This window comes from Phoenix dactylifera, chromosome 8 (assembly GCF_051530095.1).
Source record: "Phoenix dactylifera cultivar Ajwa chromosome 8, Ajwa_hap1_PhDact_Kaust_v1.1, whole genome shotgun sequence".
Lineage (NCBI taxonomy): Eukaryota > Viridiplantae > Streptophyta > Magnoliopsida > Arecales > Arecaceae > Phoenix > Phoenix dactylifera.
The window spans coordinates 4,806,488-4,822,909 of NC_143197.1; the positions used below are offsets into that span (position 1 = coordinate 4,806,488).

Consider the following 16,422-nt stretch of genomic DNA (forward strand, 5'->3'; position numbering starts at 1 on the left):
TTTATTATGTTCTTAATAAAAAATATTCTATTTTATTTCATATGATTTTTTTTATAAAATGCAAAAATTTATTCCTATAAAAAAATTCTATTTTTTTACTGAAAAACTTTAATAAATTACGAATTATTTTTTTTTCGTGCATTTAGTTTTTTTTATAATCAACGGCTGCTCACACCATTCTAGTGCGAGTATAAATAGCAGGGCCAAGAAAAACCGCCAGCGATTTTTCCGCGTTTCACACCACCCGCGTGGTAGCATGCTGACATGGACCCAAAGTCGGCACCCGCGGGATCACGGCACATTGCACGGCTAAGAATTGGTCTCCTCCATCCAACTGGGGTCATGCGCCCATGATCACCGTCCATCCGTGATCTGGCGGTACACGAGCTGTAGTGCAGACTTGGAAGTCGAAGAAACCGTGTTGCAATAATTATCTCACTTGGCCGCGGGGGGTTTTGTGACACAAGACTGACGCCAAACAATGAAAGCAAAAGAAGAAGCTGCATGCGGGCCGTGGAGCGCGACGGGTGAGACTGACTGTTATCATGTGTTCGTTGTTATATTCTTTGTGTGGAAAAAAAAATATTCTTTGTGTAAAACCAATCATGTTCCGAGTAAATGAATAAAGGCAGATCGAAGAAGTAATCTTGGTCCAGGGGTTGAGCACTTGGGAACAATCCTATCAGCATCGAGCATGTCTCCTTGAGAGGATGACAGCATGAAACGGTCCCGAACCAAAAGGATTCAACTAATCTGCTCTCCTAACACTAACAGAAGTGTTTTTTTTATGTACCGGCCCACTATAGTCAATTAATTTACTTGGTCGGTAAACGTTTTAAAGTTTGGCATCCCGGTGGAAGTCCAGATCCAGTGTCCAGCCTAGATCACGACGTCACCTGCGTCGGAGAATGCTTTGATTACATTCTTCATTAGTAATAATAACAACTGTAATAACAAGCTGATCGTAGGTTACTTGCATTAGTTGCAATTCTGCTACCAATCAACCTACGGAATGGGAATGCATTCTGAAGGGAACTCAAATACTCCTACGAGCTTATGCCCCTTCAACTCTATTGTCTAAAAAGAAAAAAAAAATCTGTTAATCGGCGGTGGTGGCCGAACGTTGAATTCCAACAAATGTGGCAAAAAAAATTTATATAAATATAAGAAGGTATGGCAAGCAGCTAAAATATTTTTGGTTGAAAGTGGATCGGATACCAATATGTTTATATTCAATTTGTTTTATTTTATAAATATAAATATGGATACAAAGATTAGTCGGATGCAAAAATTTATATATATATTTATATTGAATGAATACAAATACAAATCAAATACTAAAAGTATGGATATAAATATAAATATAAATCAGATAATTAAATACTATATAAAATTAAATAGGATTACAAATATAATCTGATATTTGGATATGGATCGGATAATTGCCTATCTATATTCATATTTATTTTTTTTATAATGAATATGGAAACAGATGTAGTTAGATGCTTAAAATAAATCTAGATAAGTATTATTCTATCCATTTTTCAGCTCCAAAAGTATTTGATCAACAGCTGACGGTATATCAAAATATTATAATAAAATAACGTATGGCGAACTACAACGAGGGAAACGAGAGTCTCGTGGGGAAGGTGAGAAGTATCGTAGTCCCAAAACAGGCTGGAGACACAACATGAGGAAATAATAAAAGGAAAGCAAACGAAAGAGAGGTTTGTGCGAATTGGAAATTCCCCCGAGCCCTTTCCTCCCTTGACTCCAACCCCCAAAGATCCCATAACCCACAAAGAATATAAAATATGTTTTTTTTTTCTTGGTAAGTAATCCTAAAATATTTTTCACTAATTAGACTTCCCCTCCCTCCCTCCCTCCCCTTTAAAACCAAACCCCCATCCCTCTTACCCCCACGCCCCTCCACAACGGACCAATGGACCTAACTCCGGCTGATTCGCCGTCAGCCAAATCCCGGCTTGGTCGGATGAACTCGGTCGTGGCAAAGTCCTGGCTCGGGAAGTGGTTCAAGCTCGCCGAGCGGGGGTCCACCTTCACGACGGAGCTCCGCGCCGGCACCGCTACCTTCTTGACCATGGCCTATATTCTCGCCGTCAACGCGTCCATCCTCACTGACTCCGGCGCCACCTGCTCCGTCTCCGACTGCAGCAAACCCTCGCCGACGTGCAAGTTCCCCCCGGTCGACGCCGGCTACGCCTCCTGCCTCGACCGCGTCCGCCGCGATTTAATCGTCGCCACTGCCGCCTCCTCCATCATCGGCTCCGTCATCATGGGCGCCTTCGCGAACCTCCCACTCGCCCTCGCCCCCGGCATGGGCGCAAACGCCTACTTTGCCTACACCGTCGTCGGCTTTCACGGCTCCGGCAACCTCCCTTATGGCAACGCCCTCGCCGCCGTCTTCCTCGAGGGCCTCCTCTTCCTCCTCATCTCCGCCCTCGGTTTCCGCTCCAAGCTCGCCAAGCTCATCCCCCGCCCTGTCCGCATGTCCTCCGCCGCTGGAATAGGCCTCTTCTTGGCCTTCATCGGCCTCCAGAACGACGAGGGCGTCGGCCTCATCGGCCATTCCTCTTCCACCCTTGTCACTCTCGCCGCCTGTCCCCGCGACGCCCGCGCCTCCCTCGCCCCCGTCCGCACCTTCTCCAACGGCACCGTCGAGCTCATCCCCGGAGGCACCGTCTCCGGCGACATCCTCTGCCTCCATGGCCGCATGGAGAGCCCCACCTTCTGGCTCGCCGTCGTCGGCTTTCTCATCATCGCCTTTTGCCTCATCAAGCGCATCAAGGGCGCCATGATCTACGGCATCATCTTCGTCACCGCCGTCTCCTGGTTCCGCGGCACCGCCGTCACCGCCTTCCCCGACACCGCCGCTGGCGATGACTCCTACAACTACTTCAAAAAGGTCGTCGACGTCCACCCCCTCAGCTCCACTGCCGGCGCCCTCAGCTTCTCGTCCATCGGCCAGGGCCACTTCTGGGAGGCCCTCGTCACCTTCCTCTACGTCGACATCCTCGACACCACCGGGACACTCTACTCCATGGCCCGCTTCGCCGGCTTCGTCGACGAGAACGGCGACTTCGAGGGGCAGTACTTCGCCTTCATGTCCGACGCCACTGCCATCGTCGCCGGCTCCCTCCTCGGCACCTCGCCGGTGACGGCGTTCATCGAGTCCTCCACCGGGATAAGGGAAGGCGGAAGGACCGGGCTGACGGCCTTGACGGTGGCTGGGTACTTCTTCCTGGCGCTTTTCTTCACGCCGCTGCTGGCGTCGATACCGGCGTGGGCGGTCGGGCCGCCGCTGGTGCTCGTGGGGGTGCTGATGATGAAATCAGTGGCTGAGATCGATTGGGATGACATGAAGGAGGCGATCCCCGCGTTTCTGACGCTAATATTGATGCCGCTGACCTATTCCATCGCCTACGGACTCATCGGCGGCATTGGGGCCTACATCCTCCTCCACTCCTGGGACTGGGCCTGGGCCGCGTGGTCCCACCTTGGCCTGGGCCCCGCCGATACAAATACCTCGGCGGTTAACGGTACCGCTGCTAATAAAATCGGCACTCCTAACAATAGTAACGGTGTCATTAGCTGTAATGATGATCAGAGTAAGAAACCGATTCAGGTCTAAAGGCTGAGAATTTATTATGTTAAAAGGATTGCACTTGATGGGAGTAAATTGCACCGGTAGATTCCCCAGTCTTCTATTTTTACCTTTTTTCCCCTCCCTTCTAAAGAGTCTTAATTATCTTAGTAAAAAAATAGGATCATTAAAGGGTTAGGAGATTTAAAATAATATACATGAGTGGTTTTCTTTTCTTTTCTTTCCTTTTGTTTTGATTGCATAATGAAGGATGATAGTATATATGTAGCGACTTTGCGGTTATAAAGGTGTTTACACCAACAATGATTGATTGGTACTCCTAAACGTCCAATCAAATCACTCTGCGTCAATTCATGCAAGGCTCACATTACTCGAAATCAATGGTGGATGATCGAGCAAATGGCAGGACCCACCTTTAGCATGTATTTAGTCTCGTTGCCATCCTATCTAAACCATTGGCTGATGAAGTTTCAGAACTATGGACAAGGATTGATGAATGACCAGGCACTGCATGGTGACATAAGAATCGAAGAAGTATGGAGCTCATGCCTTGGAGTGTTGCTGGAAATCTTCTCCATTGCCGAAGGAATGGACTTGGGGAATAGCAGTATTCGGAGGATTTATCTGCATTCTATTGGTCATAAAGGGCCGAAGGTGAATCGTAAACGTTCCAATGAGTAGGGAGGATATTCCATGGTTAAATCATTGGTGACTTGAAGAGGAAGTGTGGGGAAACAGTGGTTTTCTTGCTGCAATTGTATCTGTTTGTACTATATACAATCTTATCTGTTTCCTGTAAGTATTTCTCTCTTCATTGGTGGATATTTCCAACTCCACTTTAGAGCCACAAGTTCAACAATCAGAAATATCAATGGTAGGTCTAATTGATATCATGATAATGAAACATGGGGAATCCACATCGTTTGTTCTACGCATCCATCCTGCTTCTGTTCGGCTAACCTTCCATGCAACAAAAGCACCAGGATACAATTTATTCAATTATTCATCACTCAAAATAATCGAATTACTTGTTAATAAGAATTGGTGGTTGCTCGGGAACTTTGTTTTAGAAATTAGAAAATAAGCCACATATTCAGCTTTGCAATTTCTCCAACAAACCAAGTATTATATGTTTGTTGCATAGGCAAGCACTTAATTTTGTCAGCCTATCCAAAAAAAAAGAGAAAGGCATGAAAACCTTGATTTGGATCAAAATAATTGAATGTGATGATGGGGATCCAATATGGTTAAACAACTTTTGGTATCCTAGTACCTATCCACAAATAGATGCCTATAAATTAAACATATTGTTGTGATCAAGTGACAAATTACTTGCCATATGCGCGTCCTTTAGGCATGTTTGACATATGATATATATTTATATAGAGAGAGAGATAGATAGATAGATAGATAAATAGATAGATAGAGAGAGGGTCACTGAGATCTTAGAAAATTAAAATCGCAATAATATTTAATATTTGTCCTTAGAAAAACTAGGGTCTTTCGCATGTGGCCATTCCTTTCACAGGGCTCTGAATGGTGCGAATGAACACCCTCATCTTTTGCTTCGCTCCAAAAGAAAAGGCTAGCCTCCTTCCTTTGCGGCAATAAGTACCTCAGAAAGCGATGGGTGCATCATCCCCACATGATGCAAACTTTTCTTGGTCGCTTTATTGCTTGGGCACTAAGCCCAATTTGAGCAACTTAATATTAATAAAATGACATTAACAAAAAGTATCTTAAAAGTTATATTTTATTTTGTAAATCGATATACTTATTAAAAATTTAGAATTAAATAAGATCTTGGAAGCAATTAACAATTGGATGACTCCGCCTTTCAAGAGTGTCACAACAAACAAGGTATAGTTTTGAATGTTGGATCTCAATAACAAAAGTATTCAGTTAAATGAAATTATTTAACTATAGCAATAGCAAAGGATTGATTCTCTATAAATGAAGTGGAGTAATGCTAGAGGATGCCCATTTTCTGCACAAGAAAACCTTCTCAAGCCACATTTTGTAAAGGGACTAGTATGGGGTGGTTAAGTTCTATATGGGCTTAGAAGAAGTTTCATGATCATTAGCAGACATCCCATAGCATGTTCCAAAGAAATAAATCATGACATGTCAACCAAGTTAATGATCCAAATGGAAGTCAGCAAGTGGGTAGGCGCTAAAGTGAATCATAGGGGTCCAAAGAGACTTCTATTCAGAAGAGTCGAGTCGGTTATCAAACCTTAACCATTGGAGACACTTTTAAAGATGCCTTCAATGTTGTCTCCAAAGTTGCAAGCAGCCACCTCAAGGACCGTTCTCTTCGCAGTGTCAATTTTCCCCTTCTTCCACGCAGTAGTGGCCATATCATGCGGTTCCCAAAACATGAAACTATGATAAATAGGCTGGTGACGTGGTGCCTCTTTTTTTATTTTTTATTTATTTTTTGGGGCCAGTTAGCCAAGAGAAGAATCGAGTAGCCTCTTGATTCCTCGTTGCAGTTCCTAGTGCGAAGTGAAAAGGTCTTAATTTGGTGGTTTTAAAAATTTCAGCACCTACTTGTGCAATCCCCTGCAGCCCTCACTACGAGAATTTCTTATAGCTTCGGGTTTTGGCCAACCCTAGCTTGCTTTTCACTTTTGAGGTAAGTGGGACAATCAGGATCCTCTGCGATACAGCCTGCATAATATAGAGTGTTGTGCATCTCTAGATGACTGCCATTAGAAAATGGACGGCTACCAAACAACGAACACCATAGATGAAATGCACAAGCTTGTGGATTGCCTTATTTGATAGCTGTCTATCTCTTGATGGTGGCTATCCATGGCTATACAGCACTCTGCGGTGCTGCATTTGTATCGTAGAGGATCAGTGCTCTAAGTGGGATGCACTAATCGTGGACCTTACAACTTTAAACCAAACCTAACCTACTGATTGGACCAAAAATAATGTTTAAAGCACTTGATCCTAGAGACGCACGAACCTATGCCCTCTCCCTATTATATGATGTTAGCAAGTTTTGGTGTTTGTTATCATTCTTCATTTTCCTGTAGCCGCATTAATTGGTCTATTTGGAGTAGCACACCATGATGCAAGCAATAGCATCAATGCTTTTAGCATAAAAGCTGTGCTTTATATTGAGATGTGGCTTCCCTTATCATGCAAGGAAACGGAATCACGTCCCAAGAAAAATGGAGGCAGTTTATTCTCTCCTCTTACATCTATATATAAATAGGTCTTGAGGTGTCCTTGAGAGTGGTGTGGAAAACTATGAGCATGGAGGAGAGAAAAGAGAGAAAGAAATAGAGTAAGAGAGAAAGAGAGAGAAGGATAGATAGAGGTGAAGAAAATTAGATTTTCTTGAAGTTTTATCCTAGTCCCTACTTCTTTTGTGTTGGATTACTCCACAAGATCTATATTTGCATTTATCTTTCTTGTATTTTCTTTGAATTGATTCCCCCCTTACAGTGGATATCTCGCTTCCAACATAACCAAAGTTTTGGATGAACCAAACTAAATTTTTATGCAATGTGCTAGCTTTATTTTTATTATTTCTATTATTCTATTAAGCTATTTCTAAGGTTGTAACTCTTTAGACAACTAGATGGAAAGAGCCCTTTATCGGGCATTGTTTGTCGGATAAATAAGGAATTTAGTTCGAGAGTAATTACCTTCACCTCAAGTGCAAGACAGTGCCACACATAATGAGGGTCCAAGGAGAGAATCCTTTACACTTAGCCTCGTACGTACTCCGTTAAGTTATTTGAGTTCTATGTTATTGTGATTTGTTAATCATGGAGCATATACTCTTCCAAAAGGACATAGATTTTAAAGAAGAAAATATGATTCCAAGAAGTCATGATTGAATCTTAGAATAATACTTACAGAATACGGCAGTAGTTTCTTCATATATTATCTCAATCCGAACACCTTGTCCTCCCACGGATTATGAAGTTGACTAGAGATATCATGGCTCGTTGACAAACTGAACATTAACATGCAACTACAGATTCGAACGTGAATGTAGCAGCCTCATAATACAGGACCTCGACAATCCCAACACCTTGTCCTCCCATGTAGGAGCTTCGTGGACTCGTAGTATGAATGTGGCAGCCTCTTACTTGTTCTTGGACCAGTTCATGGAGTTGACTAGAGGTATCATGGTTCCTTTGATAGACTGAACATTAAATGCAACCACTGCTTGGGATGTGAACGTGGCAGCCTTATAATACTGGACCTTCACAATCCCAAAACTTTGCCCTCCCGAATTTATAACTATTACATATTCAAGCACCAAAGACACCAGACGATTCAATCAGCAGTCTTATTCATCTCTGGGTAAACACAAAAAAAAATTGAAAAGCTACATAGTTCCCCAACAAATCTGCCCTAGCATTACTCTGAAACCACTCAATCACTAAATTTGCTCAAAAAAATTATTTGTATAAAATTTTTTATCTGTTCTTTCTTTTTTTATTAAAAAAACAGGACTGTCAGCAAGATGAGCCTACAGAGGACACGGAAAAAAAGAAGAAGCTCAAAGTTGACCAAAATGGTCGAGAAGCGGTTGTTGGAAGCTAACCGATAACCCAACCAGAAGTCTGACCTCAGTGCCGCACAGATACCATCTATTTTCAACAGCATTGCCTCCCAAGTCGTCGGCCACCAACTTTAAAAACAGTCTTTCCCGCAACCTAACGTATTCTCCCTTGGACCGGTGCATGTGGACTCTTCATGGCATCCGCATGAAAGAAAGAAGTATTACATGGATTATAGCACCCTATGAACTGCCTCTGATACCTGCTTCCTGTTTCTCAGCACCTCAGGCGCCCCCCAAAAAAGCCTCATTTTGGAGGTTCATTGAATGCTACCATGTGTGCCCTTGTGAGTTCCCTCGATTCCTTGATGGGAGGTACCATAGGTTTGACCTGGCCATTTTATTGTAGGATGGGAGTTTGGATGGAACAAACTGTGTTTCAGTTTTGGACCACACTATTCTTGCCTAACCAATGCCTGCCAACTGCCAAGTTTACAGAGCTTCCAAAACAAGATTAAATGGTGCTAAGAAAACGTTGGCCCAAATCCAGAGCATTGATTAACAGCTTTAATTATCATGACATCCTATCCCTATTCGGAGGATTGATTCCCAAGGGGTGGGAATTGCTAGCTAGTGAAGAAATATTTGTTAAGGCAAGCCATCTCTTGGTCTCTTCCACCATGTTGCTTACAAAAAATAAAAAAAACAAACCATGTGTTCGATGCAAAGGGATCTTGGTTCGATGCTTTGGGACCTTTTTGATACTAATTTTCTCATGTCCATCATTTCATATTCCTCCTTCCCAAGTGGAATTATTTTTTTGTTTTTTTCCCATTGACTTTAGATTGAAATGTGTACATTTAGAAGATGGATGTCATTGTTGCCGTGCCTCTAGCATTAGCAGGGAAACTTTCCATTTTACAAGCACTATGGATATTTGGAGGTGAAAGAACCGTCACAATCCAGTACCTCACCCAAAAGGACTAGCTGAAAGATATTATTTGAGTTTCTTGATCCTATATAAATACCCAAAATTTACTCAGCGAATAACCAATGCGGAGCTAAACACACGCCCGCATGAATTCTTACAAGAACATTCATCGTATAGTAACAAAGGCTTAGGACCAGTTGATAATAGTAGGTTGCTGGCAATTTGGAAAGAACAAAATGATAAAATCTTCCCAAGTATTCAGCTGCGTTCTCCAAATGGTTCTTAGCATACATCGCCTACAGGGCAATCCATGTTCCCAAAAGACCTCATAGGGCCATGAAACTGTGGAAAATTTGTCTCATCCGATGGCGTTATCGGATCTTTGGGTGTATCTCCCTCCTTTTCTTGACTTGTAACCTTCTCCCTCTTCCCCTCTTGTCCATCTGTCTTCCATGTATTTACCTTTTTGTAAATATTCGTCTTGTTGTTCAAAACGTTGGGGAAAGTATCTCGCTTCCTCCATTTTCAGAGACTTCCATCAATTAGAATGTGCTTTGAATCCAGATGCCAGGATCGTTTTAAATCTGGTTGAGCCTGGGTCGAGATCGGCTCATGCCCAACCGAGGGGTGGAAACCCCTTTTTTGTTTATAAGTGCTAAATATGAAAGTATTATTGCGAGGTTTAAAAATATACCGCATCAAGAAGGCATCTTGAGTCACACCTTAGAAGATGATGTTGTATCTTAAACATTTCGAAAAGTATTGTATCTGTAATAACTCAAAAATCTTGAAGCGTCGTGATGAAATAGGAATTCACAATCTTCCCCAACCAATGTTGCCCGACTTGGATTAAACCTTAGTGCCTTCAACCAATTGCCAAATTAAATTAAAATTGCCAGCAACTTTCGTTGCTTTACCGCTATAACTAATGGGGTAGGCCATTGTTGCAAAAGGGAGGACCTTGGCACGTCCGTTACTGCACACCTAGGCGATACTTCAAGTAGAGCTCAGAAACAAAATGGCACTTGATCGCAAAATGGCATTTTCTCTCCAACATTCAGATGTTGATTGTTTGGTACCTTGATCCTACTAACCAGCAAGAACAAGAAAGATCTAAACTGCCCTGCTGCACCATAATCTGAAATGAATTAAAAAAGAAAAAAGACCTTTCTTTGCCCCCTCAGGATCCTGATGCGAAGTTACTGTTTTCCTTCGGCACGCACAGCGTGGGGTGAATCAGGCAAATTTCTATTAAATTCAGAAAGTAGAACTAAGGATAACAAGTGAAATGCTAGGATTTAGGCTAGCTGTTTAGATCAGTCGATCTAACTTGTTTTGAGCTGAAAGTAAAAAAACAAAGGCACCCAAGAGAATATTTATCCAATTCTGTCACTTCTTTCTTTACAGATCAAGAAATGCAGTTTCAAACTCAGGTACGTAGACAAAGCAGTCATGCCACCTTCTGGGCAGCTACCTAATCATTGCCAGACTAACAGGAGAATCTAATCATTGATAGTTTTAAAACAACCAATTTTAGTTTAACATAAGGGCTTTCCAACGAACCGTTATCATTTGTGTGACATAAGGGCTTCCCTTCTCCATTTTTTCTGCCAGTAAATTTTACTGAATAGAGAATCTGTAACCAGTTTACCCGGAAAAGATAAAATGCAGCGACATACAACAATACCGAATGCGAGGATTTTATTAAGGTCTGGAACACTATCTGCTAAAAACCTTTAAGAAATATTCGTTGCATAAGTTGAATGTTTCCTTGTCTACATTAATCTCATAAGCGAATTAGCTAGCTACCCAGTCGAAGTATATAAAGCTTGCACAATTTCCCAGCTCAAAAGAGCAACTTAGTCACTCACTTCCTTCATTAGGCCCTACAGAGACAAATCTGCAGGCCGAGGTTCTCTAGGAGTGAGAATAAATCTATAACGCCTCATTTAAGTCTGAAGCCAAACTCTAAATTATACCAGGTGGTTGCTCAATCATGCATGCATTATAATGACAGAATAACTTCAGAAAATTATTATAGTCACAGAGCAGCAAGGCAACAGTTTCTAAACAAAGACAGCAATAAGAAGAAAACAAAAACATCTAGAAATTACTCAAACATGAAATGACCTTGACTAGTACAGCAGAACACACTCGATCAGCATGAACTAGGGCTGCTGCTCCTGCTTATCACCTTGCCATGCCCAAACAATGTCCTTAAGGGCTGGCCTTATGTCTTGTTTCAACAGCTTCTGGTACTCCAAGGTATCCCCATTTGTCTTCTTTATCTCCACCAAGTGAAAGGAAGGAGTGATCTCGAAGATTTCAGCATCAATGGCCAAGACCCCCTTTCTTCCTTCTTTTGATCCTTCCATTTTCAGCACTCCGCCGTCCTTCTTCTTTACTTTCAACCTCAAGCGCTTGGCTATATCCTCCAGTTTCGAGATAATAGTGGAAGCTGGTTTGCTGGAGGAGAACCTTGCCTCTCTTCTGTGGTCGGTGTCCTCAAACAAACCTGAAAGATCAAATCCTGCTGCAAGAGAGATGATGTCAAAGGCATTCAAGTTAGCGAGTTTCCCCATCTCCTGCTTTCCCTCGACTGTGTTATCCTCAGACGGCTTAGAAACTGCATTGCCATCAACAGGGACAATTTCTTTTGTTTCTGTTTCATTTTTCAATGGTCTCTTGTCAAGTCCCTTTCTAAACCAAGGATTTTCCATTATCTTTGCAATTGAGATCCTTGTACTTGGGTTTGGGTCTAGAATCCTTAATAGTAGCCTTCGAACATCTGAAGGGAACCAATTGGGGAATTTAAACTCTGCTTTTCCAATTTTCCTATACATCTCCATCAGATTTGGGTCATGGAATGGGAGATAACCAGCCATAAGCACAAACAATATTACTCCACAAGACCAGATGTCAGATTTGGCACCATCATATCCCTTTCTGTTGATCACTTCGGGAGCAACATATGCTGGAGTACCGCAAGTTGTGTGGAGCAAACCATCTTGCCTCTTAGACTCAGCAAGAGCACTCAAACCAAAATCTGAGACCTTCAAATCTCCATTATCATCAAGGAGAAGGTTTTCAGGTTTCAGATCACGGTGGTAAACACCTCTGCTATGGCAGAAGTCAACAGCACTGATCAGTTGTTGAAAATATTTCCGTGCAACATCTTCTTTGAGCTTGCCTTTGGACACCTTGTTAAATAGTTCGCCACCTTTAACATATTCCATCACAAAGTATATCTTCGATTTGGTAGCCATGACCTCATAAAGCTGCACAACATTTGGGTGTCTCACCAATCTCATCACTGAAATCTCTCGTTTGATCTGGTCTATAAGTCCAACCTTCATGACCTTCTCTTTATCGATCACCTTTATAGCTACACTCTGGGAAGTCCTAATATTCCTAGCATAGTATACCTTGGCAAAGGTTCCTTGCCCTAGCAATCTGCCGAACTCATACCTTTGCATCAAAACACTCCCTTTATTTTCAGTTGCCATTTTATGATATCACTTACACACAATAAAATGCTAAACTGCCCCACTGACGAAATATATATACTTTTCACAGAATGGAAATTTAGCTGCAGAAGATTTCAACCGTCTTCACCAAGATCGTGATCTAACACAAAAGCTCTTTGAGGATTTCTAGCTCCAATTTGTGATTGTGCATGGAACACATGCTGGATACAGGTTTGTGCTACAATCTCATCAAGGATGGACAAGGGCAGGTCAGATGGAGCTACAATGTCATTTACCTTAGACGAGGATTCCTTGGTGTGCAAGCACATCTTTCAGCATTCCCTGATATTCGTCTTCTAATTTTTAGCTAGAAACTGCAGGAAAAATACACAAACAAAAATTATACTTAAGCAAAAAAAGAAAGAAAGAAAGAAAAAGACAACAATTCCAAATTCAAATAACTGGCACTAATCTAATTCAAACTAAGAGTAACTTTTTATATTCCAAAAATAAACAGGCAAGAGAAATATTTGCCATTTCAAAATTGTTATGAATCAATAAAAGAGGGATCTTCAGCAAGATTTTTTTTTTTTAAAAAAAGATATATAAAGAGTAGATCAAAGAAAGAACGATGCTTTGTACCAACGTCAGTGGAACCAATACCGGACACCGTACCGGTTCTCCGGCGGAACGAGTCGGTACGGCCCGCGCCGCGCAGTAGAAGAGGCGAGGGAGAGAGAGAGAGAACGAGAGAGGAAAAGAGAGAGCGGGGGAGGGATAGAGGCTGCCGGAGGCCGGCGCCGAGGCGGAAAAGGGAAGCTGCGTCCGTTCTCCTATTTCGTTCGAAATAGGGTCCGCTGCTTTTTTAATTTAAAAATTGAAAATTTTAAAAAAGCAACCGACCCTATTTCCAACGAAATAGGGGAATAGTTACGACTTTCCTATACCGCTCCGGTGCCGGCCTCCCTCCCTCTCCGCTCACTCTCTTTTTTTCTCTCTTTCCTTCTCCTTCTCCTCCTCCGACAATAATTTTCGTTTCTGTTGCCGGAACCGTACCGGTGGGCCGCCGTTATGGCACTGAACCGCCCGATTTGGGACAGTTCCGCCGCCCTTGCTTTGTACAAATATAAGAGATGAAGCAGTGGTGCACAAGATAATATATGAACTAATGCAACCCAGCCTTCACCATCGTGTAATGATGAATCAACTAATTCCTCAAGCATACAACCAAAGAAAGGGACAAGCAGTACCCAGGATGGATAATTCACTACCATGTCATCCATCTATTGCTAGTCTAAACATAAAGTCTTACAAACATGCAACATAAAATGTTAAAATAAACGAAGCTTTGAATAATATAAAACCAAAAAGGGCAGAGGAAGAGCTCAGAGAAATTTATGCAGCTAATATAAAGGAGATTACAGAAGAAAAACAACTTCTGAAACAAGAATAAGAATCAAAATAAAGTCGTAACCTATTTTTCTTGGAAAAGGCCTTTTAAAAATGCTAGATTTCTTAGGAAAAAATGGAATAAAAATATATCTAACAAGCAAATAATATGAAGGTTTATCAAGAACTAAAACTATTTGCAATAGAACAAAAAAAAAATCCTAACGAAAAAATTAATCAGTTAAAAGAGATAAAGCGTTGATTATAAAAATACATAATTTCATAAAGAAAAAAAATCACATCAGAACATAATTAGCAACACAAGGAACATATATTGAAACAGCAGGAAATAAATCAGAATTGGGATATTACAAGAGAATATATATATATATATATATATATATATATATATATATATATATATATATATATATATATATATATATATATATATATATATAAAGCTAACAACGAATGAAAAATAAATATTATTTCACGTTACAAAATCTAACAGTTCTTTTATTAATCTAATACCAAAAGGATGGTTCTGTCCGTCCTGCTTCACTTCAATGACGATATTCCATTTTTAACACCACATTGAGATAGTACCGCGAGTTAAACCGAATAGATATTTTTTTAAAAAAGAAAAGAAAATGAGAACATAAAAACAATAAATTTTCTTAGAATTAAAACACATCAGCGTCCTCTGTTTCTAGGATCACAACAATCTCCACAGAAAAATTGAGAAATATGCGTTCAATTGAAAAGAAATCACAGAGAGAAGAATGCCAGAATCTTATAAAATCGAAATTTTTACCGTTCCAGAACTGTCGAAGACGAATAACTGAAAGAAATATCTGAAGCCAAATCGGATGCGATTCGCAATCCAAATGGATGCTACGAAGGATTTGTGAGATTCTAGTATGTTTCGGGAGGAAAGGCGAAAGTGAAATAGGATACCGTGAGCAGACGAGAAGGATGAGAGCCCTCGACTTGATGCCCTTTTTATCCTTCTCCTCGCCTTCCCTTGTGCCTTCGAGATTCCCTTCGGACCGGCCACCGCCTTCCAAAAGTACCGAAATACCCTAAAACTTTTCCAAAAGCATTAAACTTTGTTAATTAATGGAACCCAGTAACTCGGCAGAATCACGTTGATTTAAAGAACCTTAGAATAAAACTATGAATAATTTCGCCCTTGTAGCATGCTAGGTTGACCCATGAATCTAAAGTGCGATATGTTCTTTGAAAATAAGGGTTTTGACTCTTTAGTGTTGTTTATCATGCATGGCATTGGCCGTGAACAAGGATAATGTTAACATCAAGATCACAAGGAGTCTTCACATAAAGATCAGAGTCATTAGTAACTATTGATGCCCAAATCCTTCTCGACCATGTTATGACGATTTGGAGGCGTGGAGGGCGCCTATCAATCTACTCGATCCATGATGGTGGAAGGAGAAGCATCGATCTATCATGGAGAGTCACAGATATGCACATAAAGAGAAGAGAAAGATCTACCGAGATGGCTCCAGCTTGACTTCCTCCAATGCTTAAGTCAGACAGAGATTTGGAATAACGATAAGAATAGCAAAAAAGGATCAGAGGAGAGTGATCTCCTTGGATCGTTAAGCCTTGATTACTCGCCTAGAGGGCTTAACCTGAAATTCTCGGCCTCAGAGCTCGGCCTTGGCTTTTGGAGCTTGGTCTGCTGGAGACTTCATGATCGGGAGCTTAGTCGTAAGAGGCCCAGCATAGGAGGGTTGATCTTGGAATGCTCAACATAAAAGCTTGGCCTAGGAGCTCAGTCTGGAGTGTTTGGCATAGTAGCTCAGTCTGAAGTGCTCGACATAGTAGCTCAACCTGGGAGCTCAGCTTAGAGTACTCAAATTGGGAGCTCAATCTAGAATGTTCGTCATGGGAGCTCGACCTAAAGTACTTAGCCTGAGAGCTCGCCTAGAGTGCTCGGCATGAGAACTCGACCTAAAATGCTCAATCTAAAAACTTAGCCCGAGAGCTCAGTCTGGGAGTGCTCATCCTAGGAGCTTGGCGTGGAATGCTCGGTTTGAAGTGCTCGACTTGAAAGCTCGACCTGGAATAATCAATATAGAACTCGATCTAGGAGATCAGCATGGAGTGCTCGGCCCGGGAGCTTGGCATGGAGTGCTTGGTCTTGGAACTCGGCATGGAGTGCTCGGCTTGGTTCTGGTCGGGCTTCGATTGGGGGTCGTGTGCCCCGCATGCACAACACTCATGTCTCGGGTGGCATGGAAGAACAACCTTCAGGGACTCGCATCATGGTCTCCAGTGATATGGGTCCCGTTCACACGATGCTCATGTCTCAAAGGGCGGTCTCAACGGACTCGCGTTCTTGTCTCCAAGGACACACATCCCATCTGGAGAGGAGAAAGCGTGCAGTAAAGGCCGTAGAAGAGTAGTCAAGCATAGAGATGGCCATGAGAGCTTAAGAGTTTTTCTTTGG

The 16,422-nt window shown here is 41.9% G+C and overlaps 2 protein-coding genes across 3 annotated transcripts; one reads left to right on the forward strand and one right to left on the reverse strand.

Annotated features, from left to right (window-relative positions):
* The first annotated feature begins 1,736 nt into the window (after positions 1-1,736).
* On the forward strand, positions 1,737-4,424 carry LOC103702111 (adenine/guanine permease AZG1). Its single transcript, XM_008784408.5, has one exon. The coding sequence runs from the start codon at positions 1,943-1,945 to the stop codon at positions 3,650-3,652; it is 1,710 nt and encodes a 569-aa protein (XP_008782630.1). The 5' UTR covers positions 1,737-1,942; the 3' UTR covers positions 3,653-4,424.
* A 6,674-nt stretch (positions 4,425-11,098) lies between these two features.
* Positions 11,099-15,018, reverse strand: LOC103702112 (CBL-interacting protein kinase 18-like). 2 transcript variants are annotated; one of them, XM_026802620.3, is made up of 2 exons: positions 14,904-15,018; positions 11,099-12,928 (listed from the first exon to the last, which is right to left on the reverse strand). In XM_026802620.3, the coding sequence occupies exon 2, from the start codon at positions 12,591-12,593 to the stop codon at positions 11,256-11,258; it is 1,338 nt and encodes a 445-aa protein (XP_026658421.3). In that variant the 5' UTR covers positions 12,594-12,928; positions 14,904-15,018; the 3' UTR covers positions 11,099-11,255. The 2 variants fall into 2 exon arrangements, with proteins under 2 accessions (XP_026658421.3, XP_008782631.3); XM_008784409.4 differs by having other exon boundaries at positions 14,761-14,984.
* Between the last annotated feature and the right edge of the window lie 1,404 nt (positions 15,019-16,422).